Source organism: Xenia sp. Carnegie-2017, unplaced genomic scaffold (genome assembly GCF_021976095.1).
Source record: "Xenia sp. Carnegie-2017 unplaced genomic scaffold, XeniaSp_v1 HiC_scaffold_6, whole genome shotgun sequence".
Lineage (NCBI taxonomy): Eukaryota > Metazoa > Cnidaria > Anthozoa > Malacalcyonacea > Xeniidae > Xenia > Xenia sp. Carnegie-2017.
Genome location: NW_025813526.1, coordinates 14,194,980 through 14,220,788, shown reverse-complemented (window position 1 = coordinate 14,220,788; position 25,809 = coordinate 14,194,980). Strand labels below are relative to the sequence as shown.

Genomic DNA, 25,809 nt, shown 5'->3' with positions numbered 1-25,809 from the left:
GCAAATGTGCTATATTTGTTCACTAACTCACTCTAATCTTGCTTTGCTAAAGTCTAAGCAAGTTTTTCATCAGCATCAACGGCAAACCTCCATAATTATGAAATTAACAATCTACTTTGACAAACTGGCTCTATAAACACAGAGTGCAACAGATACCAGAAGCAAAGAAGAAAAATCTATCTCTTTATCTGTGAATAACCACTGAAATTAGGCAGCACTTTCTTTTCCAGTTTTTCTCGTAGCTTTTTTGCTATTCACAACTGCAGCTGACTTTGTAGTGCAGCAACAACAAACATATTTTGCAATTTAGGTTAGCAATGCATTATAACATTTTGAAATTTAAATTTTCTTGCTTTTGTGCATGCATGGTTTCTCTCGTTCGGAAGAAGATTCGAAAATACCTTTCGACAAATTTGTATTAGAACTCACTAATTTTGAATTGCAAAAAAACACAGTGTTTTTTAGTGCAAGAAGACGTGACCCATTTGAACATGGCCAAAACAAAAGTCTTAACAAGAAGAACGCAAAACTAGACCTTTTCAGATGCCTACAAAAAATATCTGCTCCTACTCTATTAGTACTTTTTATCAAGCCAAAGAAAAGTGCCTAAAGTTAAAGTGCCAGATATTTGTACAAATGTAAAAGTTGCAAAAGTTCATCCGAAAAAAACGAGGTTTTTGCATGGAATCTAAATAACTTTAACGAACTGAGCATAAATTTAAAAGGTTTTATTTTTTGATATGATTTCCTCCTACTCTTCAATTTTTTGAATGTGCAATGCTTGAAATAAATTCAAAATCACCATTGTCCATTTACTTCTTTTCAGCTTTTTTCAATGACACACCAGACCATGCGGGCTTTTTTGCACCTGCAGGTTCTATTTCTTTCTTTGCCCTTGGATCAATGACTGCTTTATGAAGCTTGTTTTGATTCTGCCATGATGCTTTTCATGTTTCTTTTTCTCAGGATCATCACGTTTCATCACCGTTGTTCCAATTATGTTGTCACTCTTGCGTAGATTGTTAACCCACATTGGTTGGCTCTAAAAGATATCATAGTTAAAATATTTTATATATTTTGAAGGAATGTTGTAACTTATTAAATTCCAGTAAACAACAACATGCTGTGGCGATTTTCACAAATATGTTTCAACGAAACAAAAATGAATATTTGACCATTTAACTGTGCCACATGTTTAGTGTTTTTTTCTCGTTTTATATTCCTTTTCATTCCAAGTCACATAAATATAAAGTTTGTACTCCGAATTCTATAATTGATAAATTTATATTAATTCACAATCTGTTTAGCAAGGAGTAGCTTTCGTACCAAAGTATGTAACAATCAACATGAAGTAATTATAAATATTAAAATCTTAATTCAATCCAATGATAAATATCGCATAAAAACAAGCAGCAATTAATAGGCATAAATAAGCAAGAATAAGCATAGATGATAAACATAATGTACATAATGATAATCATAAAACATGTGTCAAAAAAATTTTAAAATATGCATTTTGTCGAATCTCATAAAAATGAATTTGGGCTGAAAACTTTATTCATTGTGTGTGTTTACTTAAAATGAAACCCATTTGTCTTTTATTGTCTTTGAGTTAGGTTTTTTACGATAAAATTTGATACTTCTGATAATGAATGAAATTGAAGATTCCACTTATACTTTATGGAAACCTACTGAAATGTTTCAACCAATCGCATTGCTTTGCTTAAACTTTTGATAACTCTTGACTTTTTCTGTTGCCATTGAAGAAATCTAATGAATATTGATCTGAAGAGATTAGGACAAGAAACCTCCTTGATTCATCAACTACTTACTGGTGCAGTTCCACGTTGCTTTGCTTTAAATGCCTCGAATTTATCCTCCCAAAGAGATGATTGGGCTTTCTTAACAATGTCAAAGAAGCCAGCACCTTTTCCAGCACCACCAGTCCTTCCTCGTTTTGGAGCTGCGGGAACAACAGCACCATTCTTGATTGCTTCATTGTACTCTGCCTCTGCAGAAGCAAACTCTTGACGAAGACGATTAACCTTTAAGAAATGGTTTGATTATAATTTTGGGTATTCTTATAAAGCGTTACAAATTCATGTATATATGGTCACTCCATGCAGGTTTATGAAAAAAATGAAACTATTGTCTTGGTTACATAATCAACAAGTGCAAGTTGATTAGAAATAGTTTCAAGTGTACAATATAATACAAGAGTCCAACTGGTTTGTATTAATTCTATCAAGCTAATGATGTAATGTCATCAATAAAAAAATATGGGATTATTGTATTTTTCATCCCTCTCTGCTATAATTTCAATTATAACAATCCACTTCTTTGAAATTTCTGACATATCAAACTTATTCATTGTAAAATGAACATTTGCTAATTTAGGGTTCAGTCCCTTCGACTAGAATCCATGCGCATCATTCCACTTAAATTCTTATATGGCCGAAAGAGCAAGGCGTATTTGTAAAGCGCCACACCATCTTTTTTACAAATCCAGTGCTATTTTTTGTCTACAGTACGCCGATTTAATGATTGATGTTTTGCTTTATAAAATATATTGAATACCAGTGGAGTTTTATACAATATATACCACATTTGTGTAGTATTGCCATTTGCAACACGCTTGTCTGTCGCTTAGTTTTTGAAGACAACAAATAACAAACCTACATTAACCAAACAATGAATCAACGGAATAAACGAAGACTGATAGAAAAAGAAGCACATGTAAAAAATATTCGTAACTAAAATATTTTGATATAACCTTACTGATTGCGCTTTGCTTTCAACTTGTCATTATTCGTCGTTTTTTGCCTAGGTTACTTCTATAGTAATACTGGATATCAATAGTTAATTGAAAATACATTCAGGTTAATTGAATTGCATTTAGACGGACCTAAAATGGCTCAAATCACATCGAATTTGGCATTAAAATATAGGTTTCTTTCTCGAAAATTTGAATTTAGCACAAACTCGTGAGCTGAACATGCGCATACGAAACTTCCGGCCGATTCCCCACCCATTAACCCTGCACATTGTATAATTTTCAAATAAAAGTGTCGCCGCTATCACATTATAAGTCAAAAACGACGGACGTTAATCATGTCTGTTCTCTATCAGCAATCACTCAAAATAAAGCTTACATTATGTATTTTCATATATCATTCTTATGTTATTGGCAATTTGTTTGAATAAAGAGCAAAAGTAAAAAAACTGCAAAATAAACCCATATTTTGCATCAAATTAAGTGAAATAGGAGCATGAAATATGAGTAATAGGCATTTGTATTAGATAAGTTTGATGTGTAAAGCAAGTTATGTTATAAAGCAGCTGTAAATTGCAAAGTAGCTGCTTATCAGATAAGTAGAAATTTAACTCACCTGTAACTTTGTGTCTTATACTTTCACAAACAATGTCATACCACTGAATGTATTCAAATGTAAAAGTAGTGGCCATAATTTATGTCACTTGACTCTGGTCAGCTATTGGTGGATCACTATCATTTTCTTAAGCACATGTATCAAGCAAATAGTTTATCTTAGTCACTAATGAGCATCCTTCTTGCTTAGTCGGCTAGTATCTTTCTTTGTAAATATAGGTATTTTTGCAGATCATGTGCAGAACATATTGAGTAAGATAGACGAAAGTGCAAAATCTTTGCTGATAACAAATATTATTTTAATTGTGAAAATTAATATCATGCATTATGCATTACTTACTAATTTGATCGTGTAAAATATAGATGATCTCAACTAATCAAACTTTTAGCAGCGTTTGCAAGTTGAAATGATACATAAATATTTTTAACACGGTAACGGACAATCATAATGAATAGTTTCAATCTTTTAATGGGTTGTGTATGTTGGATTAGGTTATACTCTGTATATTTTTTACTGGACAAGTTTCTTTGGAGATGTCCCGAGAATGTTCATTATAGGGAGGTGGTGGTGTTTATATTTATACATTCAGCTGTGCCCAAGTGATTTATTATGAAAGTAAATTACTAAGGTGGCCAGTTATGGAGTTTTCTTTGTCTCTGTTGGTGTTAGCGAGTACCATTTTTATAATTGTAAATTTAATAAATGTAAATACTTTGTAAAATTTTATTGTATTTTAGATATTAGATATTATTTATTATAACTAATTTAGATATTTGTAATTCAGCCGCAAGGCTGCAATTAATATTTTAAAAAACTACCTACCTACCTACCTACCTTTATATGAATTAGTTAATTTTAAAAGAAAAAAAACACTCCGACACAACAGAATGTATGAATGAAACACTCTGCAATCAACGTTGTAGGGACAGCCCTGACCCTTTTTTCAATGGATACGTATCAATTAGGCATATTTCTTGTAATAAAGAAAAGTCCAGTTAAATCACTTTTACCTCTTGATGGTTGGCTTCAATCTTTGCTTTTAAATCTTTTTCTTGCTTCGCAAGAGTTTCAGTACAATTTTCTGCGTTGCGTAAACGAGTGCGCAGTGAGCGTACTTTTAAATCAAGAGACGCCATATCTGTACTAGATGCACCAGATGTTGCACTTTTATTGTCAGGCTTGTTCTTGGCATCTCGTTCTTCAGCAAGCTCATACAGACGATCAATCAAAGAATCAATGATTCGACCTTTTCCACAATAAGTATAAAAACACATTTGTCATCACAAATTTTAGAGAATCTTGTAATAATAGCTGAAGTTCCATTTACGACATTCATTTATACTGACAAGATTTAGCTTTTTCCTGAACTCTATTTGACTTGAAATCATATACAGGATATACTCTCTCAAAGAATAGTATAGAGTTGCCACTAAATACGTGTTAACATTGAATTAAAATTGAATTAAATTAAATTTGATTTAAATTTAGCTACTACACATGCTTTAAGCAATAAGTTCGTTCTTTTTTTAATAGAAATGTAAGCAATTGCATAAAACGACGATTTAGAAAAACTATTACAACTGTTTTCTTCAAGAATAATCGGCAAAACAAGACAAATTCGACACTCGTAAGCCAAGCTAAATGTCTGCTGCTGTTTTATGCCTGTTTTCGGCAGAAAAAGTACACAAGCAGGAATTAATCACTATGGACGCTACCTTATAGACAACAACCAAACATTAAAAGTAACAAACTTTGGCGATAGTACAATTACATTAAAATATTTCGATGGTGGACTTGAGACTTCTATACAACAATCATAGGCTAGGGCAAAAAGCTGCCAAGTCTGTAATGCATGATTCATTGATGCAGTAAGTACTTACGTTTGCGGTCATCATTAATCTTATGAAAGGCAGTTTTAGGACCATCGGTAGAAATCTTCTAAAAAACAATCCAGTCTTAATTACATGATGTAATGATTTAAACATTAATCAAATTTCACATTTTATAGTTTTCTTGTGCAAATCAGTATATTTTGGAAGTAATAGTACAGTAGGTACTATAAAGGGAGCTTCCAGTAAAACAATAAAATCTATATTCTATTTTTGTTTAATTTGCAGTTTTAATAAATGATGTGAAATATTTATATACAAAGAAAAAAGCGCATCACGTCATAACCATTGACAGTCGTTACTCTGTAATAGCTATTGATATTCTTAGCAATTTAACGTCAGTCAATTTTTTTAATATTGAAATATTTTGCAAGGTTGTGGGTAAACAGTGTTTTAACAATTGATAAAAAAGCGAATGAATTGAGGGAAGCTTGAAAACATCACTTTTAAAATTACATGGTTACAATTCAAAGTAAAAAGGCTTGTGTTGGAAAAAAGCCGGCGTACAGTTTTGTAAAAAATTAAAAATCTGGACCAAAGTAAATAAAGCTTGTGCATTTGTTTTACCTTCGCTGGAGAAATTTGAACATTTACTTTCTCTTTTACTTCCTCCTCCTCTTCTTCTTCTTCCTCTTCCTCTTCCTCTGCCTGGAAAAACAGATATTGTATTATATTTTCGTATGTTCAACGAACTTTTTTAAATAAAGGCAAAGCTATACTTTTAGCTTCTTAAAATCAAATATTAAGAAAATGACATTTCAATATGGCTGAGTTCATTTCATGTTTTTTTAGTTTGTATAAATTTCACAGCATTGTCGTGAAATGATCTTTTTCCTCAAAACAAGCCATTTGTCAAACATGCCATTGATTCATATTCTTTTGGCAAATAAACGCGTTACAATCTGGCTTCAAAAGTATTCAGCTTATAATACACCCTTTCTCTCCAAGCGTGGCCAACATCAAAGAAGCCATCCAAAACTTGTAATTAAAAAAAACTTTGGAAATAAAGGGTAAATTACTTTTTGCATAAGTTTTATAAACATTTTTTGCGTTGAAAATAATGTTGAGATTTTGGTAATGAAAAATTCAGAATAAACAACATTCACTTTTTAACTTTAAATTCCACAGCTTCTCTTATTAAGAGAAAAACAGTGGAATGGTGATATCGTAAAGTCATGAACAACATCAACTTTGTTAAATTTTGAGAAATACATGTCTTTTTTCGCATCTTACTTCTTGTGCTTGTTTTTCTGCCTCTTTTCGTTTCCTTTCCTCAGCTTCTCGTTCCTTTCTTTTTCGCTCTTCCTCCTCTTTCATTTTTTTCATCTCTTCTTCTTGCCTGGATAATCGTTAAATGAATATTTTAGGATACTCTTTTTTCAATTTTCAGTTACCGCGCATTTCCTATTCAAATATAAAAGCACGTGACTTCAGAAGAAAAGCTTTCATTAGTCTTATTACAAATTTGTTGGATTGTAGTTCATAGTACACACTAAATGACTTTATAACCTTCTTAGAATAATTTAGTTAATGTACTTTTTTTAAAAGATAATTAACTTTTCGCTTTACGCAGATGAATTGTTATGACATCACCAACAAGATTTTAGCTAAAGATCATCAATTTTTTACATCGTTGAAAGATTTTAGCACAAATAGAACTGCTTGATGAATACATGTGAAGAAGAAATTTTGTAAAGGCGCCAAAGTTTGATCTTTTAATGCTGACTGATGACCAAAAGTATTATTTCCCAAAGCTAATTACACGATGCGCAAAAAAATTAAAAAAGAAAAGTTACATATTTAATCACAATTCTATTGAAGTCCTTTTAAAGTATCTTTACAATTCCACCATAAAGAAAAACAATGGTAAAGTTTGGTCTCATGAACACTTTAAATGCTATACTGGTTAACAATAGCGTAATGTTTGATAAATTACAGGTAAAGGTAACGAGGACTATTTGAGTGAAAGAAATTTGTTGAATGACAATAGAAATCACTGAAAGCTGTTCATTATTTCTTCAGCATCAACAAAATCTGTCGATAGCATACATAATAAATGCACTGATATAATTATGACTTTTAAAGACAATAATGAAAAATAAATGAAACGAAAGACAATATTAGAATATAACTATAGCTAGCAAAATAGCTTTAGGCAAAATCAATGTAAGAAAAACATTTTGGTTGCTCTTAGTTGTACTGTTATTAGAAAGTTTGCGTAGATTGTCAATCCCATAACCTTGCATAGCTTTGCTAAAAATGACACTCTCCTTCTAAAGATACGATCACACGACGCGATTTGTCGGATACAATTGTCAGACAGTCTAATAATTTCGTTGATATATATTTATATTCGTTTAGATATTTATACTCGTGGGAGCAGACATCTATGTTATCGAGTGTATTTATCGATATATTTTGCGTGTTTTTTCTGTATCTAAGTCTTTTCACATCTAATATTTTGCGCCAAATGACATTCGGAAAGAATTAAGAGTGAGAAGTCCTGCACTAGTCGGCTTTCTTTGATTTTGTCAGATGAAAATATAACAAGTTCTATTTCCATCCGATTTTTCAGACTGACGGATCAGACTGTTGGAAGCTCACTTTATATGAGCTTGCACGATTGTGTTTTTTTTTGGATCCGACAAATCAGATTGTGCGAACTGACCTTAAGCAGGCACAGCACCAAAAGATGGCTGGGGGTAGGAGGGGGTCAGCCTCCACTTTTTCACCAAGATAAAGTTTCCGCTAAGATTCATACATTTTGTCCTAGCTTGAGGCAAAATAACAAGTAGTAAATTTAGTAAATATAAGTCGTAGCACCCTCCCTCCCATATTTAATTTTGTGGCACCCTCCTTGCTAAGGATACATTTATTTTCTATCCGAATTTAACTTAACCCATACCTTCGAGATCTTGCAGAGCTTGAATCTTCTCCTATAAAATACGAAAATGGTCAAATTGTATAAAACAAGCAAAATGGGCATGGTTTTGTTCAAAATCTTGAAACCCAAATTTATACAGATGCAGAATTTGCGGCTTTATTTCAGAAAACAAATTTACGATAAACTCAGGGAGTCTACAGTCTCTACAAAATGATTCAAACCTCAAATTTTTTATGAGAGCTAAGTTGTCTATCTTCCTATATGCGGCATCAATGCACCAAGTTAATTGCAAGGACCATATTCGTATATTCTTCAATACCTAGCTAACTTCTTTAAAAAGCCATTTCACTTTCAAAAGAAGTTAGCGTGGCATAGCGCAATATACATGAAGTAACGGTAGCAGATAAACCCTTTATAAGGGATTTTCGAGATGAACAAGAAATGTCAGTTGATGAAATAACTTTTTAGATAAGATGAAACATACTCAGATTAAGAAATTCATGTTTACTCAATATTTGAGGAGAAAACAAGACAACTTTTTATTTTAATAATAATATTTCAAATTTATTACAAATTCGTCATCAGGTATAGAAATATGGTCATAGGCGAAGCCAGCACGATCCTTTACCTCTACATTGCAAATTTTTCAGCAAAAATATCATTCAACTCTTTAGAAAATTAAATCAATTCATAGTTTTTCAAGGGATTAAACACAAAAATATATTAGCATTGCAGGAGTAAAAAACAGGCTGACTTCCCTACTGGAAATAGCATAGAAATGAGTTGTAAACAATAGAAATACTACAACGTATTTGAAAATCCCAGCTGGAAAAATCTGCCAGTGATGACGCTTTAAAAAACCGCTAACAATAAGGCAGAATAAGACCCCGTTTACACGAGCCCGGGTTGATATTTAATCCTGGTTAGACTGCGATACGTGGTTATGTTAACACGAATCCCGGGTTAGAACTGATTTCGCAACCCGGGTCAGCAATTCTTAGCCCGGGCGGGCTCGAAAATAAGCTAAAGACAAGCCAACCCGGGGTTACATGTAGAAATGAGCTAAATTTAAAGCTCTAACACCTTGCTAACCAGGGTCGACTCCTTGCTAACCTGGCACACCAACCCGAGCTGGATGTCAACCTGGGCTAGTGAAAACGCGGCCTTAGATCAAAAAGAAAGTTGCAAAAAAATTACGACAAACATCGAAAAGCTTTGCAGTGGATTGTAAAACTACTAGTTCTTCGAACACAAACCAATTTAGTATAATGAACTTGCCAGATTCTCTTTTTCTTCGTCTCTCTTCTCTCTGTCGCTGCCTTTCAGCTTCAGCGTCGTTATTTTCCATATCACGTTGCTTTCGCCGCTCTTCACGCTCAAGCCTGCGCTTTTCACGTTGTTTGGCTAAATCATCCTGAAGCATTTCAAAAAAAATTTCAAAAGAGGTTTCTTGGAAAGATTTGTTGACTGTGCTTATGACATCAGATGAGCGTATGGTTACACCATCGCTTTTCTGATAATTACCATTATACAGGAAAATACTAGTAAGTGCAATGTCGTCCGTAATTATAATTTACATTAAATCAGTGGATTGTACAGTGAAGGAGTTTTGTATAAGAATAACAGATGTTACGTGTTTGTCGGTAAAACTACAGATCCATACCTACTATCGCAGCTAGAAAATTGAAGTTACGCGTGTGCTTATATCGGCTTTCTTTGAAAGAATTGTAACTACACCTTAACAGTTTGGAGGAATTCATAACCAAGTGAATGAAATGCAAAGATTAATTTTGTCAAGTGTCGACGGAGTGGGAGGAAATTTTATCAGAAAAATTTAATGCTTTTATTAGATGCATGATAAGTGATTCTGATTACATATTCATCAATCAGAGGCATTTTAAATGAGCATGTATAAGCCGGGGAAATGGAATTGAATTTTCCAAATGTTTCACAAATGGACACTTCTTCGGTTCTTCCATATCATGTACTTATTTAATTTAGAGTGAACTCTTATTGAATAACTACTCTAACCACAGGTTTTCCTGAGTTAACAGTAATAGTATGCAAGTACTTAACAGGCTAATTTGGCTTTTGGTTGGTAAGTGTTTATACATTATATGCAGGGGTAATCAAAACTCTCAAATTTCAAGAAAATTATATACTGACTATTCACCTGTTGAGCATTAACAACCTACCAAGAAAGCTACCGAACATTCTTTAACAATACAATATAATACAAACCGTTTTTTTCATCTATTTTTGTCAAAAATGTATTGCTCAAATCCCTAATTTAATAATAAAAAAAGTGTGCCCCTATTAGCAACAGTGGCTAGTTCGGCTGACATGTCTGGCGAGAGCGAGTGTGTACAACTATAAATGACATAAAAATGTTTAACAAGGGCATTAGAACGTTTCTTTTATGACAGATTTTTATGGTTCTAACATACTGTTAGATATTAAGCCACACATTTATGTGCTCATGGGCTTGTAATGAATACATGTTAAACGCTTATGACATTTATGACATTTACTTACATCGTCATCTCCGCCTCGTCTAGCTCTTCGGTCTAAAACAGAAAAATCGTATGTTAACATAAAATTGATGCTATCAACATGACAGGATAGTATACATACCACTCATCTTTCAAATTTGCAGGTTTAAAATGTTAGGAAAGTGCAGAATATTATATTTTAGCAATTTAATGAATGTAGATGATGAAGCAACCACCAGTTCAGACCACAATCTCGTCGAAAGAGACCAGCAAATGTTTAATCTTTTAACTCGAGCACCTCCAAGCGCATTTGCCTTTAAACTTATTTCTTCATATTCTACTTTAATTGCTTATTAAGCACCGCCTACCGAGAAATAATATCTTCATCGTCTCTGTTGAAATGTACAACAAGATCAATTATCTTCATGCAAAGAAAAGAAAGAAAGCATGGAATTTAACGCTGTATATGACGACAACAGTTCTTTATTTTGTGTTATTTAAATGTTATATTGGTAAAATTGTGGACATACAAGAGAAATGCATTTTATTTAGGTGTCAAACATTGTTTATTTCCAGACAATGCGTATTCATAAAGCTATTCACTGATTGGCTCATCTACACAACAATTACAAAAGCATATTGATACAGTTTATCGCTCTCGAACTTAAATTAGACTCTGTGAAGACCCAATTCCTGTAAGAAGTTCTTACTTAGGAAAATTGTTATAAAGTTTGAACGTATTCCGTACTTGGCTTTCTAGTTTATAGCCACAACTTTTAAAAATCCAGTCGCCTTATTCTCGGACCATATACGAATGGCAATCAATCACATATAATACCTAGCAACTACAAGCTGTATTAATGACTGTTTGTCAACAACTTAGTAGCAAGGATGGTTAAACGATTGATAACAAGAAACGTGATTAATTAGTCAAGCGTTAAAATTTAGCCATAGTTGTATAAAGCTACATAATATTTGAAAGTCCCGTGCCCCTGCTGCGTATATATAGTCCTATATATGCTGCTGCGTATATATAGTCCTATATTACTTTAAATATTAAGTGGCTGATTTTATTCTCATCAGCAATAAAATAATTTTATAGGAATAATTTTATAGGCAATTGCATTGCCTACATAAAATAAATTTGCATTTGAATGATTGCTTTCTTTTGGTACGTTGTATACAAAGAAGATTCCAGAGTCATGGTAAAAAAGTCTGTTGTGTTTCGTATGTCTTACTTAAGCTAGAATACAAATTGCTCTAGTGGAAAAAGTGATACCTGAGAAATAAAGAAAGGAAAAAATCTAAATGAGGAAATATTTATGATAAAATAATCGGCAATGAGCTGCTAATTTGTACGTTTCATTTGTATCGCGTTAGCAGACACTGACGTCGACAGGCACGAGGCAAAGTTGTTTTTGCTTAGGATAGGAAGGATCACAATAAACCAAAAAATGTTCCTCGCATATTATACATATTTATGTTTTCACATTGTAACAATAAATTACATACAGAATAAATTTTCCCAAGTACGTTATTTTTTTGCTTAGACATTCAACTCAAGCAAAATGTCATCAACCATCGTTTCATTGGGTTGGATTATATACTAATATGACTTGTCAAGTCATTATTATGATGATGAAAGTATGACAAAAATTATTCAGTTAAACGCAATGCACTAAAAAATGGATGTGAAAAATGATAGCTATAGAGTTCACGTTACTTTCAAGTTTTAGCAAATGAACTCTCATTTCAATAATACATACTGTAAATAAAGGCGCTAAATATTACTTCCTTTTCATGTGGAATTCGATATTTTAAAAATAGTTTAAAAGCAAGCTCGTACATGCGTTGGAACCCGGCCGCCAACTCTCCGCTTTAAAAATTTCCATCGTTAAAATTTCCCCTTATTGCTGTAGCGTGGCAAGCTTTCACCATTTGCTATAACTTGAATATGAATTTTTAAGACAAAAATGACTTAAGTCTGCTCAACAATGTTTGTTTATCTTGGCAGGGGGGAGTTTAACTATACAGATATAATGAAATAAAAATCCGGAAAAGGTTTGCGGTGATTTGTTTTAATAGTTAAACACCGTATTTGTCTGCAGTCGTTAGCTATTCATCGCTATACAGTGACTTCTGTAATGCGGGCGTCTTCTGCTTTTCAGAAAAACGAAAACGGTTTCTGGAACACGAACACGACAAGAAAATATTCTCAAATAATAGTTTATCAAATCCCCTAAATGTTGACCGCAATTGTGCAAGCATGTGAAAACGAAATGTATGCATAGCAATAATTTTACTATAAACGCAGGTGATTCATCCGAAAACTGGTTTTTACGAGTTTAATACTTTGTATTTTGCCAAAATCGGATTAATTATATATTTTGTTTACTATCTTGCTGTTAAATTGGCTAACAGATGCAGAGTAGAAAAATCTAGAAAACCACGCAGGAGATAATTAGGTCGTATTTATATTGTCATAGTTACACATTTTCTTACAAAACGAAAAGTTGCTTCCAGTTCGTCAATTCAATCACATCTTTATTGTTTTGATTTACAGATTGAAATATTTTCTTTCAACCAATCTTCGAGGGTGAGAAAGACCTTTGCTTGAAGAAAATATGAGCCTTAGGAGAAAATAAAGTTGCACTCTGTTAGTATTATAATGCATTATTAGATTTTTTGAAATAGCCACAAATATAAACATGAAAAAATTCGTTTTTATACATAATAAAGAACGAACGGAACAATGCCTTCATAAACATTTAGACTTTTGTTTATCTGTTATTTTGCAATATAAAATAATGCGTACATTGTGTTTGCATTGCGCCTGTGGAAACCAGATCTGAGCTTACACAGTCAAACCATTCAATCGATCAAAGAGAATTTGCAAATCAATCATGAATACATTTCAGGGGGGAAATTAAAACGCTTGTTTTGAATTTCTCAGTTTCGCATTATTATTATTTCATACAGAAATAAAAGATGTTTTTCGTGTTTGCACTGGCTTATGTAAACATGGGAGACGTTTTTGAGAAATCTTGAGTAGGTGCATTCCTCCACTTTGGTCTCAGGCTTGGACTGATCAGCACTTGAACTCTCCCAAACGTCTCATCGGTTTGCATACGCCTGTGCAATCCCAGTAAACATCTTTTATTTCTTAAGAAATCCACACTTTATTGCATGGTGCGTTAGTAGTGTGCGTTTCACTCATTTATTTCATTTGAAACTAAAAGACCTTCTAATAATATTAACTAATTTTGCACTTCTATTACAAAATTACAAAATAGTATAATATAAATGCCAAACTCGATGTTGTTTACGCTCAAAGAGGTTTATAATTACTAATTAAATTTTTCAAAAATAATGGATTGATTTCCTGTAGTTTTTTTACCATTTAACAGCATGCTTAATTGTATTAGTTCAATTTCAAAACATTTTTTTACACTAATTAATTCCAATGTTAAAATAACACCTCTTTGCTTGTGGATCTTTGGTGGCGTGTGTCTTTATGGTTAGGAATTTGGAACTCATATTGCACTGAAACAATATTACAGTGTATCTCACATGAACTGCACATCTTTCAAATAAGCCGACTTTTACAACTTGCATGATTAAGTACTATTGATCCTCAAAGACCTGTTAACCAAATTCAAAACAATATGTATAAATTGTGCCTACTGTTTATTAAATATTTCCAGTATGAAATTCATTTCAACAGCATTTAATCATCCTTGGGAACTAATTATTCCTTCACGAATCATGGAATTTCTAAATGTCGGTTGATTTCAATGATGAGCAGTTTATTTGAGACACGTGGCCTGTAGTAAAATTAAACCAAAGTATATTTATTAGTATGGCAACATTTTCATCTGCTATGTATGAAGACAACATCTCTCATCAAAGCTAAGATACAGTTTACAACATATAGCATCGCATTTCGTAGCACGTTAAATGTGAAAGATGTGTTGTTAAAATTGATGTAATTAAGACACAAAAAGGGAGGAAATGGTCAAGTGTGTTAAATGAACATTAAATTTTACTGTTGTTGAACATTTGTGCGTTTTAATATCGGAACTTTGTGTTATACTGGGATTCGACTCTTCTACTTGCAAGCTTTACAGTCTTCGCTGAGCCTCGAATTATATGAAGTAAAATTTGTTGTGTTTCTATAATAGCTGACAAATCTTGCGACTCAAATTTTACACTTAATCAGTATGATGTGTTACAATGAATCATGTTCAAAGGCTATTTTCACATTTATTTCAATTGGAACGCGTTTGTTTGTGCATTTACAATAAAGATCAAAACTACAAATTATTAGGTGGGCGTTATAATACACTGATGACACATTCGACTGGAAACTGAAATTGTCAACACGTCATATCTGAAACTTGACCCAAAGTTTAAGAAATAGACGACACTATTTATATATGTGATATTCATCATATTTTCCAACAAAATTTTCACAAGTCTACATGTTGGTACCTTACATCAAAGTATAGATAATAATCGGAGCATTAAATCAACATAAATTCTCTTCATTGCATGAGGTTTTCCACCAACATGGCGACCGATGAAAACACCATGTAGCTTAATGGCGGAAGTTCGTCATCATATGTTTTCATTGTCGAATCACGTGACAAAGTATTTAAATTGTAAAAGGTAAACGGAGAGTTTAGTCAACATAGGTAGAGTCTTCACTGAAGAAGTTATTTTATGTTACCGTAAGCAGTGATGTAAGTACTTTTTTCAATTGTGACGTTAATATCATTTGTAAATTTATCATTTCATGTTAATTTTTTGTTAAAACAATTACAGATCTATTAAAAAGTTATAAAAATTAGTTTTGTTCGATCTAGTGTTTCTTTTTGACAATTCCAATATTTTTGAAGAAACAAATGATTGAGCTTAAGCTTATGGTTCTTCTCTTTCAGTCAGATATTAATGTGGAACAGTTTTCTTCTCTGCGTTTATCCAGCGTTTTAAGTTTGCTCTTTATTATCAATACCTGTACATAAATCAATCCTGGGAATATTACGCGAAATACACGTTTTTACATCCTTTAAAGTTGCATCTCAAGTTTATATTATCTAATACATAGCAACTTTAAATGAAATCTCATACAAAGCAAACTCCAAAAAGCATTTCTTTAATGTTTAATAAGTTTTGAATAATTAAAATCAATTATATTGACGACTCACTGTCTGTCTGTATTTCGGCATTATTTCAAGCTGGTTAGCACTATTTTCCACCCAGCAAACCGCCCTTTACTTTACACAATCGTTAATAAATTAAAGATGGTGGCTAATGGGAAAGAACCAAAAGCTAAAAGGAAACCATGCATGCACTGGTGCTAGGTCGTTTTGAGATGGCGAGTAATTTTATATTTTTAATAATACATATGAAAATATTTACAGATAAATGTTGCAGTATAAATTTTCATGCAACCACCTTAAGTTATAAACTTATAATCCAGGCTGGAAAATATGTCGTTTTTCGACGATTGTGTAAAATATTATATAAAATATTATATTGTGTAAAATATTAGATTGTGTAAAATATTATATTGTGTAAAATATTATATTTCAAATAAAGGGCGGTTTGCTGGGTGGAAAATAGTGCTAACCTTTCAAGCTACTCTTCAAATCAATTGGGGCCTGTTCATTTGAGCGTGTCAGCCTGCTGAAGCCGCGCTAGCTAATATTGCCAAAATCTAGCAATTCTCGAAAGGCAATCACAAATATTATTGCTATTTCGGCAATAGTTTTCTGGGTTCAAACTCTTACAGTCTTCTTTAATATGTTTTAAATGTAAATGTACCAAGAATCAGGAAGAGTATATATAATCGGTACAAAACCTTAAACTCACTTTATTTATTTAACCTTTTCGTTCCAATTCATTTCCATTAAAATCTGTAGTATTTCTAAATACTGAAACAGAAAACGTCACTGTTGTTTACACGTGCTAAACCTTTCAATATAATGGGAGAATAACTTCAATGATCTTTGAGCATAGAAATTTTATGTCAGTGAAGCCAGTAAGTTGTTAATAAATCTAAGTTTATTTGCTTATTTGGCAATTTTCCTATCGGTCAAGCGATATTAGCCTCCTATACAGACTATTTTTAACATGAGACTCTTAAAATTGAGTTAATTAATCCCAGCATTGATGAACAATTTGAAATAAATACTAAAAAACAGAAACTGAATACAGGAATCTCACACAGTGTGTTTACGTAATATGTAATAGTATCATTTAATAGGATTAGTATTGACCTCACAGAAATAAGGTATGGTTTAGCAAGTGGGGCGAAAATTATTGTTGTTGTTTGAGATAGTGTTGTTATTGTATGATGGCTAAAATTAAACGTACTGCATCGTGTGCATGATAAGTGTGTTGTATCCGTTTCCTGTTTTATTGTTTGGTTGTATTCCACAACATCAGAGTCCCATCAAACTTCGGCATGGTGGAAAATACGGAGTACGGGTGCGTAGTCTCCCTTTACGCAAAGATTTAGATATAGGCCTTATTCTTTGCTACCGACATACGCTTTGAAAAGCAATTCCGCCGCTGCAATCGGTCGGGCACTAACTTTAATTTCATGAATATTTACATTTTCATATGCTAAATAAGAATGTACTTGTTGTGAAATGCATAAACCTGCAGTTTATGAGCATTTTGCCATCAAACAACAATAATTTTTGCTGTAATGAAACTTTATCGCAGCCGTTGTTTCTGAGGATACTTCATTTAATTTACAGTGATATTAATAGTCAAGTTATCTATCTGGCTTAGTTTTGCTCGGACGTCAACAATTTATGCATAGTTGGTAACTTTTATTCAATGTTTTTTTGTGGGAAATGAGATAAATTACAGTTAACTGAGTGAAAAGTGCGAAGTTCGTGTGATTCGAGGAAAGGGAACATTTTTAATGAAAATCCGCATTTTCCACTTTATTGGGGCATAAAGTGGAAAATGTGGGGTCTGTGTTAGATGTATCTATCTTGTCATCAGGAGACACTTTGCACTCTGACACCGCATTTTTTACCATGACTGAAATATCTGTTTCGTTTCTCCTGTACTACGCGTTGTTTGGCTATCATTCAAATGTGTGACGTTGAACATTGAAAGGGTAGTGATCCGGTAATTGAAAAGAAGTTTGTATGTTAAAGGGGGAATGAACGAGTAGTATGTGGGGATGGTTCAGAGAATAAACGGGAAAAGACAGTGATGATGGATTGACTGTGGAAAAGAAAAACAGATGTGTCTGAATGTTTACCATTTTCTTATTTCACTCCAGTGCGGTTGTTTTCAAAATATCATATGTTGTTCAGTTTGATAATTTCCGTACAATGCACTAAGCAAGACATACTTCTAGAAAGGAAGCCATTAGTTTAATGGTACTTCTACAATTGTCATTGTTTTGCTAGCTAATTATAAAATGATAGCTAATATTGGTTTTTACAAATAAGATTTAATATGTGCGTATCAAGTTTCTTTGACGTTAAAGAATAATAAGTGGACTTTATACGATCAAGCCTTTCACATGTTGATTGAAAATTCACACTATACTTTTTCATCAGCTACATAGCCTGATTTTGCTAGCAACATACAAATATAATTAAAAGAGAAGATCAAAGAAAGTTCAAAAAACTACAACGAGCCATATGACGCACTAAGCATAATACCTTCACAAAAGAATGAAGTACATGCATTATAGAACAAAAGCAAATTGAAAAGAAGATTCCGTTTGTTTTTTCGTTTCCACCAACCTCAAAAGAAAATGCTTTCTTTTTTTGCTAGCTTGTGTCTATGTCACAAGTGAATCAGAAAAACCGGCTTAAGTTTTATCTTAAATGTGGATACGTCACACCGGTAACTCGCAGAAATTTGAATAGTAAATAAGCCCCATTATTCTGAAATCTCCAATTTGAAATGTACCTAACAAACGTAATCCGACTTTAACGCGCTGATGTGTCTCTCTCAGAAGTTTGTTTATCACGTTCAGAAAGTAGTCTGCACTCTGATTCGTTTTATAATTTTGATGATTAGGAGAAAGCTACGATATGTAGAAACAACCTTCAACAAGTGAAAAGTCTCATCGAACAACAACTCCACAGCTAACTTAATTCAACATCTACTTTTACAAATGGTTTCGTGAAATAGAAAATAATTGACTGGCGTGCAAAAGTGACATAAAAACATTAATTAGGAAACTTTATATGTAAATTACTAGGAAACTATAAGTACATACTTGTTTATCATTTTAAGTAAAAGAAACTACGAGACACGCATTTTGAAACTTAATTAAACACACTTCCGCTTTATCATGTCATTTAAGGTCAAACTGATGCGTTAATAATTAATTGCAAAAGAGTCTACTGAACAACTGAATTTATAACTGCAGTGTTATGAAAAAGAAATATTATAAAAGCCAGTGTTCTAGATTTTAAATGTACAATTTTTTTTCGTAGAATGTGCAAGAAAATGAGCAAACGCAAATGTGTTGAAGATGTTTATATATTGAAACAGTAGCTTCGCCATGCTTGATAAGTTAGGGGACAATATTCATATATGCCTGTTTTAATCCTTAAGAAACAATTGATTTCAAAGGAACTTAATATACAGCAACACGCATATGTCTATAAAATATTTGTCACTTATCGAGCCAGCAACGCCACTGGATTGAAATCATATTTTTTCACTTCTTGCAATCAAATACAAACTGTTTGAAAACCAACGTTGTTCGATTTTCTTGGTACTTTAAACCTAATTAAGTATGCGCACTTTTATGCAGCTTATAACTATATTTTATTGTTTATGCGTGTAAGTACGTTAAGAATAGCGAACAAACTAAAGTTTTTGACTCTTTTGATATTCATTAGTTTTCTTTTGTCTTATCGACGCAGAAGTAAAAAAAATAAGATATCGACCAAATTTCCCAACGAGCTTGCATTTGCATATTTTTCTCTCAAATAACATGGTATTTGATAGCCTAGTCTTTGAGTATACCACAAAAATCATGGCCGTCTATTAAATATTGGATTGCCTTTACCTTGGACAACCAGTCTAATCGATTGTTTTCTTTTATTTGAGCGTTCGTTTTGCAAATTGCAAGTGTTTACCATTATAGAAACGGAAATACGTCAATCCTTGTGACATGATAAAAGCTTCGTACTTTCTTGTTTTCACATACAGTGAACTACAACAGAGACGAGTCGAGTGGCATAGGTTTGATTAAAACGAAATATGGATTGCAAGATACAGAAGAAACGAGAAAATCGCGACATTCTCAAGAATTCGCCCAGCTTGAAAATTGTGCGAAAGCTGTGCAATCGTGGAGTGGTTAGCGTAGATTTCAAGCGTCACTTCAAACAGCAGTTTGGCGCTCTCAAAGCAGCCGTACACAGGGAATCAGTACCTGCAGTGGATGACGAAGACTATTGGTTAGGTAACGTAATACATCAACTTCGTTGCAATATCTCAAAAAACATTCACAGAAAATTTTATTTGTTATGTTTAAAAGATAAAGTACAAAATATCGCGCAATTTAGCGCACTTTATTAATAAACAAATTGGCAATTGAATTTGGCCGATCAACTAAGCCTTCCATAACGCTCGTCAACAACTTATCATTAATTTAGTTAATTTATAGTGTTGCAACACGCAGGCTTTGACTGTAGGTATAACTTTGTCTCAAAATAAGTATTGACACCAAGAATTCTCAAATTACATTGTGTTTCTAGAAATACGTAACCAGTTTGCTTATGATGAGAATGATCAAAATGACGCGATTCCTATTAATGCTGCAAATTTTGCACCAACTTTTCATCCTGTCCAATTGTTGATGAACGAATTTAATCTGGAATTAAATAAGAATATCTCCATACAAAACCGACTGGATAATTTAGCAATGATAATTGATGAAGCTCATCAAGTCATTGCAGCGCAACTGGGTGTAGCAAGAACAGAGGTCGCCTTCATGCGTAATGGAACTGAAGCAAATAACAACGTAAACAATGGCCAGCTCTTACAACCAACTGATGAGGTGGGTACACTTTGGAAAATTTGAGACTAGGCGTATATCTTGGTGTACTTGGAATATGAAGCTCGCCCCTTAATGTTGTTAACTAGCGTTGTTATCTGTGGCGAGGAGTGAATATTGCCATTTTGATAAAAAAAAATAAATTTTGAGATGATAAGTAGCTATATCTTCAACATTTCTCTTTAATTATAATTTGTTCGCTTAATCTGTATATCGCACGCTGAACGCATTTTGCATATGTAAAAACAGACAGTAATGACAAAACATTTGATGGGTCTTTATTGCCAATGATTCTTTACCAATTGCTATTTTTTCCCGTCATAAGACTATCAGTCTACGTCATGCACTAGAGATTAACATGAGAAGCACGCACGGGCTTTGGTAGCCGGTCTCTTGTAGCTGTAAGTCTGTAACGTCGAACACCTTACGGTAAAAACAGGTAATTCTATCACATACTAAGGGCTGTTTACATGATCCCGGCAAGCTAGGATTCAGTGAAGCGTGAAATGATTTCAAGGGATTGAAAGGGGCCAAAACTTCAAGTAACATATGTTATAAGCCACTAGTCATTGCTATTGTAACTTTCAAATTAGGCCAAATTAGTTGTTTTAATTTTAAATGTTTTTCATAGTTATTAAAACAGAATATTGTAAAATTGCTCTAGAAGATTTATCTGATGATAAGTATTGAATCGTTTTTCATTCGCCAAAATCATTTCACGCTTGACTGAATGCCGGCTACCCGGGCTCATGTAATTAGCAGTGGCGTGCGGTCATGCAAGCGTAGGCAAGCGCCGCTTGCCTAAGCATTTTACCGAACAAAAATTTTTTGGATCAATCTCTGAGCAAAATCAGTTTAAATTTTTCTGTTCTAAACAATGTCAATGTAATCTTTTGTCTAAATTGTCTTTACAGTTGAAATGCTTGCTATTTATACGCGATTTGCTGTTGTGGTTTTCGGTTTCACTTTGCTACACTTGTAAGATGAGTCAAGTGGATTAAATACACCGAATATTTATTAACCAAGGCAAGCGCGCTTACCTTCGGAGCTCAATTTGAACATTTGCGCATGCGTTAATCTAGATTTGGAGGCTTCTTATTCGAGGAATATCGAGAAAAAAGCGGCGCTTCTAAGGGCGCCGCTTGATAGCGATTGGTCAACAGTCTTGTACGCTCGCAATTTTAAACACATATCAGCGCACGAATAATATTCGTATATTCAACACATTGCACATCCGAATTATTCACGCCGTTAATGTTATCGTTTATTAAAAGATGACTGAGAGCGAAAGGTAATGTTCTGATTTCTAATTCAAAGTAGTAGGTGCTTTACTGGTTATTTTATTATTTTCTGCGCACAATGTGCGTAAACAAGCAGGGGCCGCAGTCTGCAGAGATATCGAAATGCACGCAAACGTGTGTTGTGGTAAAGTATGACTAGCATTATGACCAAAACACTATGCTCTTGTCAGTCTTGTGTCGTTGAATTCGTAAATTAATGACTAAAAATAAAAGGTACAAGACACTAAATAATAAACACGACTCTCCGATATTCTGAAACGTACGAGTCAGTGCCAGACACATTTTGAAGAACGGGAGAACACGTTGCCATGACGTCATTATACCAAAATATAAACATTAAACAACGCCATGGCCTCAGTTTGTAACACACCGTGCCAATTTTGTGCGCGAAACTGTTCTTAATTGTTATAATCACGACTGCTACAATACATTTCGCGCCTATTGTCTTGCAATTTATGTATGTAGAAGATATTATCTGTAGCATGTAATACAAGATTATGATATTGACAAGAGCTTCCTTTTGCGTAGTAGTTTTGATATTTGTATTCGGTAGATATCATGTAACTGATATAAGGTATAAATAAGATTGATGTTCCTATAAAATATATAGCATAGGATTTTTCATCCTTTTATGTTCTACTTCTACATTCGGTATTTTCACGACACCTGTACAACATGACTGAATGCATTGTGGAATCACTGTCAGCGCTTGCCTATTAAATTCAGTCACCGCACGCCACTGGTAATTAGCCCCTAATTCATTACAAATGTCTTATGCGGTAAGTATTGTTTTGAATTGGTTATCATAACAACAAATGACCGCGATGTGGAATACTAAAACTTGAGCGAAGAGTTTTTGTTTATTAAAGGAAATCATTTACAAGCTTTTGATTGTAATATATTGCGTTAATTCTAAATTATTCCAAGTTAAATGAATAGTAATGTTTTGGTTGTTTTCTTTTATGCCATTATTGGATCTGAGTTCGCAATCACCATATGTACGTTCTTTACCAAATAGGTTGATACTAATAGAAAATTTCCCCTCCCTCTGGTATCAAAAACTCTTGTCGATCTGTGGCCTTGAATTTTTAAAGACCTCCGGAAAATATTTTAACATCCAGACAACTCAGCCGGATATATATATATATATCTATCTTTTTTTAAATTTTGTTTATGATATATTTAGGTCGTTCTGTGGGCACAAAACCACCCAACAAATCATCAGGCATGGTACATACGTCAAGCTCAAACACCGTTTGTAATTCACGACATACCTGCCAATCTAAATGGTGCCATTACCGACGAAGAGATTGTTGCGCAATTTGTCAATGAAGTTAACGAAAACACCAAATTTCTTACATTCTCTCACCTGTCAAATGTCAGTGGTCTCTTGCTACCTGCAGAACAAATATGCAGGGCTGTTCATAGCGTCAACCCCGATTGTCACGTGCATGTTGACGGTGCAATGACCTGGGGATGCATGAATTTGAATTTGGCACAAATGGACTGTGACAGGTAAGTTTATTAAAGTATTTACGTAGTAGGTGCAACATTGTACGTAGTTATTTGCGTAGTACTTTTTAATGTAGTAATTGCATGTTTAGCGCCCTAATGTATGTTTTCAGCAAAATAAAAGCCCCACAGGCCACCGATGGATTACCATAATCAAATACACTGTTTAGCGTCAAATGTACTAGATTGACCCTTGAAATTTGCAAAACATACAAATAAATCTAATTTGAAAATTAGAGATGCCGATAATGTTCTTACTATTCTTTAATTTGGAGAAAAAAATAATGAAGAAATTTTAGTGCATTAAAAAATTTTCAAACTTTTTATTAATTCTGCAAAGAAATATTGCCTGCTGACAACATTCTAATATTTTAAAGAGTTTTTTGTTTAAGACAATAATTAGCTAAAAAAAATTAAGAAAAATTAAGCGAGTTAACAAAATCATAAAAATTTATCAAGTCCCTTGATCTACTTGTTAAACATTTTAAGTTTATATTATCTTCTTTGCCTATTAAAATGATTGAAAAATAAATTCCGAATAGAGTTTAACTAATTGATAACTGTCAAAGTTTAGGAACATTTGAGGAAAAGTAGTTGAGTCATCATAGTTTGACAGTTTGAAGATCATAAAGCATTTCTATCGCCCTTCAAACCTTGAAAGTATACGAGCCTATAGCGTTCAACGTTAAAAAAATAATCAATTTTACGTTTGATCACTGTCTGCAAAATTTGTAAAAGTTGATTAGTTTAAACATGAATGTCTGTTTATTTGCAGTAGAGCATTCTCAATGGTTGATTGTTGACAAATATCAAAATACATTTAGTCATTTACATATCCCGTTTGATTTAGAATCAAGTTTCTGTACGTAAGTATGAAATAAGGATGCAATCTTTCATTAATTATTGTCTCTCGTGTCTATATTTAGTTACTCAGCCTCTGCTCACAAGTGGTTTCTTGGACCCAAGGAAACAGGGTTGTTCTACATGAAATTAAGTCGCATCCCAAACTTTACTCCTAACACGTTTGGGTACGATCCAATGATCGTCGTCCCTGAAGAGCTTTACACTGACGCGCGAAGATTTGAGCTTCTTGGTCAGCGTGCCGATCCTAGCTTAATGTGCTTATTATGCACAGCCGAGATAATGGAGGACATTGGTTTCCAGAGCATCGAAGACAGAGTTCGCTACCTTGGTACTATTGTCTTTGACGGCTTTTCAGGCTTTGATTTCCCCATGACAACACCATCTGACGTAAACCAAAGGCTTGGCGTTGTTATTGGTGGCGTAGATCCAGACGTAAGTAGCGTGCGTCAAAGCAATGCATTCACAAATTAAAGAAAAAGTGAACTTTCCAAATGTTTTTAGTGTTTTTTGCACAGTGCAATTATTGTTTAAGGATATCAAATTTACCTATGCTTCCTTAAATGCTTATGGATTGTAAAGAAATTTTGTCTGTTTATGATCTTGTCATATTATTATCATGTATGGATCAGATCATCTTATTTGAATTTATTCTTATTGTAATTAAGAAAAATTACTTTTCTGTCCTTTAGTGGGGTGCAAACCTGTACAACTATCTTTATGATACCCACAGAATTGCTGTTGCCAGTACAAGCGGTATACGTGCTTCACCACACATTTGCAATATACCAGATCAGCTTCAATCAATGCTAGATGCAATTGAGGAGTACATTGGACTATATCCACCACCTCCACCACCGGAAACAGTGATTTATAGTAAATGGTAAACAAATACAAACCAAATTAGTAGATGAAATTATGTTTGCTCAATGATTTTGGGATTAAAGTTAACGATATATTAAGTAGTCATGGTAACAATGTGAAAAATTGTTAAATAATGGTAAAAATATTCTGTTAGTGGTTTGCAAATTCAAGAAAACAATATTACTTTCAATAAAAATGGCATCACAAACTTTATTATTTGGTTGGTTATTGTGTAAATTGTTTGAGGATAAATGACAAAATCAGTTATCCCTTGACACTGTGAACATCTTTATTATGTAAAAATTTATAGTGGGGTGGTTATTGCATTCTCACTTATATTTTATGTATAAACAATTATATGTAATTTAGTATTGATCATAATATAGTCCTAACAAAAAGTGGCAAACTTTGGTTAAGTAATTTTTCATTTGTTTAATTAGGAAATGAGGTGCAAAGTTTTCTTTAGTTCTTTCATTGCAGCTCATTTAGTGTACCAAAACATCGAGAAGGAAAAGGGATTACTTTTAGTAACTAGAAGTTACTATCGCAAGGAGGTTGCTGCCGTC

At 33.2% G+C, this 25,809-nt stretch overlaps 2 protein-coding genes across 3 annotated transcripts; one reads left to right on the top strand and one right to left on the bottom strand.

Annotated features, from left to right (window-relative positions):
- Positions 1–398: 398 nt before the first annotated feature.
- Positions 399–11,052, bottom strand: LOC124457734 (vicilin-like seed storage protein At2g18540). Of its 2 annotated transcripts, none has more exons than XM_047007921.1 (10): positions 10,797–11,052; positions 10,698–10,729; positions 9,441–9,576; positions 8,184–8,214; positions 6,512–6,617; positions 5,846–5,926; positions 5,270–5,327; positions 4,400–4,635; positions 1,833–2,045; positions 399–1,042 (listed from the first exon to the last, which is right to left on the bottom strand). In XM_047007921.1, exons 1-10 carry the CDS (start codon positions 10,801–10,803, stop codon positions 878–880), a joined length of 1,065 nt encoding a protein of 354 aa, XP_046863877.1. In that variant the 5' UTR covers positions 10,804–11,052; the 3' UTR covers positions 399–877. The 2 variants fall into 2 exon arrangements, with proteins under 2 accessions (XP_046863877.1, XP_046863878.1); XM_047007922.1 differs by having other exon boundaries at positions 5,270–5,324.
- Positions 11,053–15,305: 4,253 nt separating this feature from the next.
- Positions 15,306–25,456, top strand: LOC124457733 (cysteine desulfurase SufS-like). Its single transcript, XM_047007920.1, has 6 exons — positions 15,306–15,396; positions 19,859–20,111; positions 20,407–20,708; positions 23,193–23,521; positions 24,445–24,814; positions 25,072–25,456. The coding sequence occupies exons 2-6, from the start codon at positions 19,910–19,912 to the stop codon at positions 25,264–25,266; spliced, it is 1,398 nt and encodes a 465-aa protein (XP_046863876.1). The 5' UTR covers positions 15,306–15,396; positions 19,859–19,909; the 3' UTR covers positions 25,267–25,456.
- The last annotated feature ends 353 nt before the right edge of the window (positions 25,457–25,809 follow it).

What these genes read in the sequence shown, in the direction of transcription:
- LOC124457733 (XM_047007920.1), top strand. Translation starts at nt 19,910, where the DNA reads ATGGATTGCAAGATACAGAAGAAACGAGAAAATCGCGACATTCTCAAG. An exon ending in TGACGAAGACTATTGGTTAG is followed by an intron (nt 20,112 to 20,406) that starts GTAACGTAATAC and finishes TTGTGTTTCTAG; the next exon opens with AAATACGTAACCAGTTTGCT. An exon ending in GCACAAATGGACTGTGACAG is followed by an intron (nt 23,522 to 24,444) that starts GTAAGTTTATTA and finishes GTCTATATTTAG; the next exon opens with TTACTCAGCCTCTGCTCACA.
- LOC124457734 (XM_047007921.1), bottom strand. An exon ending in AGCTCTGCAAGATCTCGAAG is followed by an intron (nt 6,618 to 8,183) that starts GTATGGGTTAAG and finishes ACGATTATCCAG; the next exon opens with GCAAGAAGAAGAGATGAAAA. An exon ending in TTGAAGCCAACCATCAAGAG is followed by an intron (nt 2,046 to 4,399) that starts GTAAAAGTGATT and finishes CATTTCTTAAAG; the next exon opens with GTTAATCGTCTTCGTCAAGA.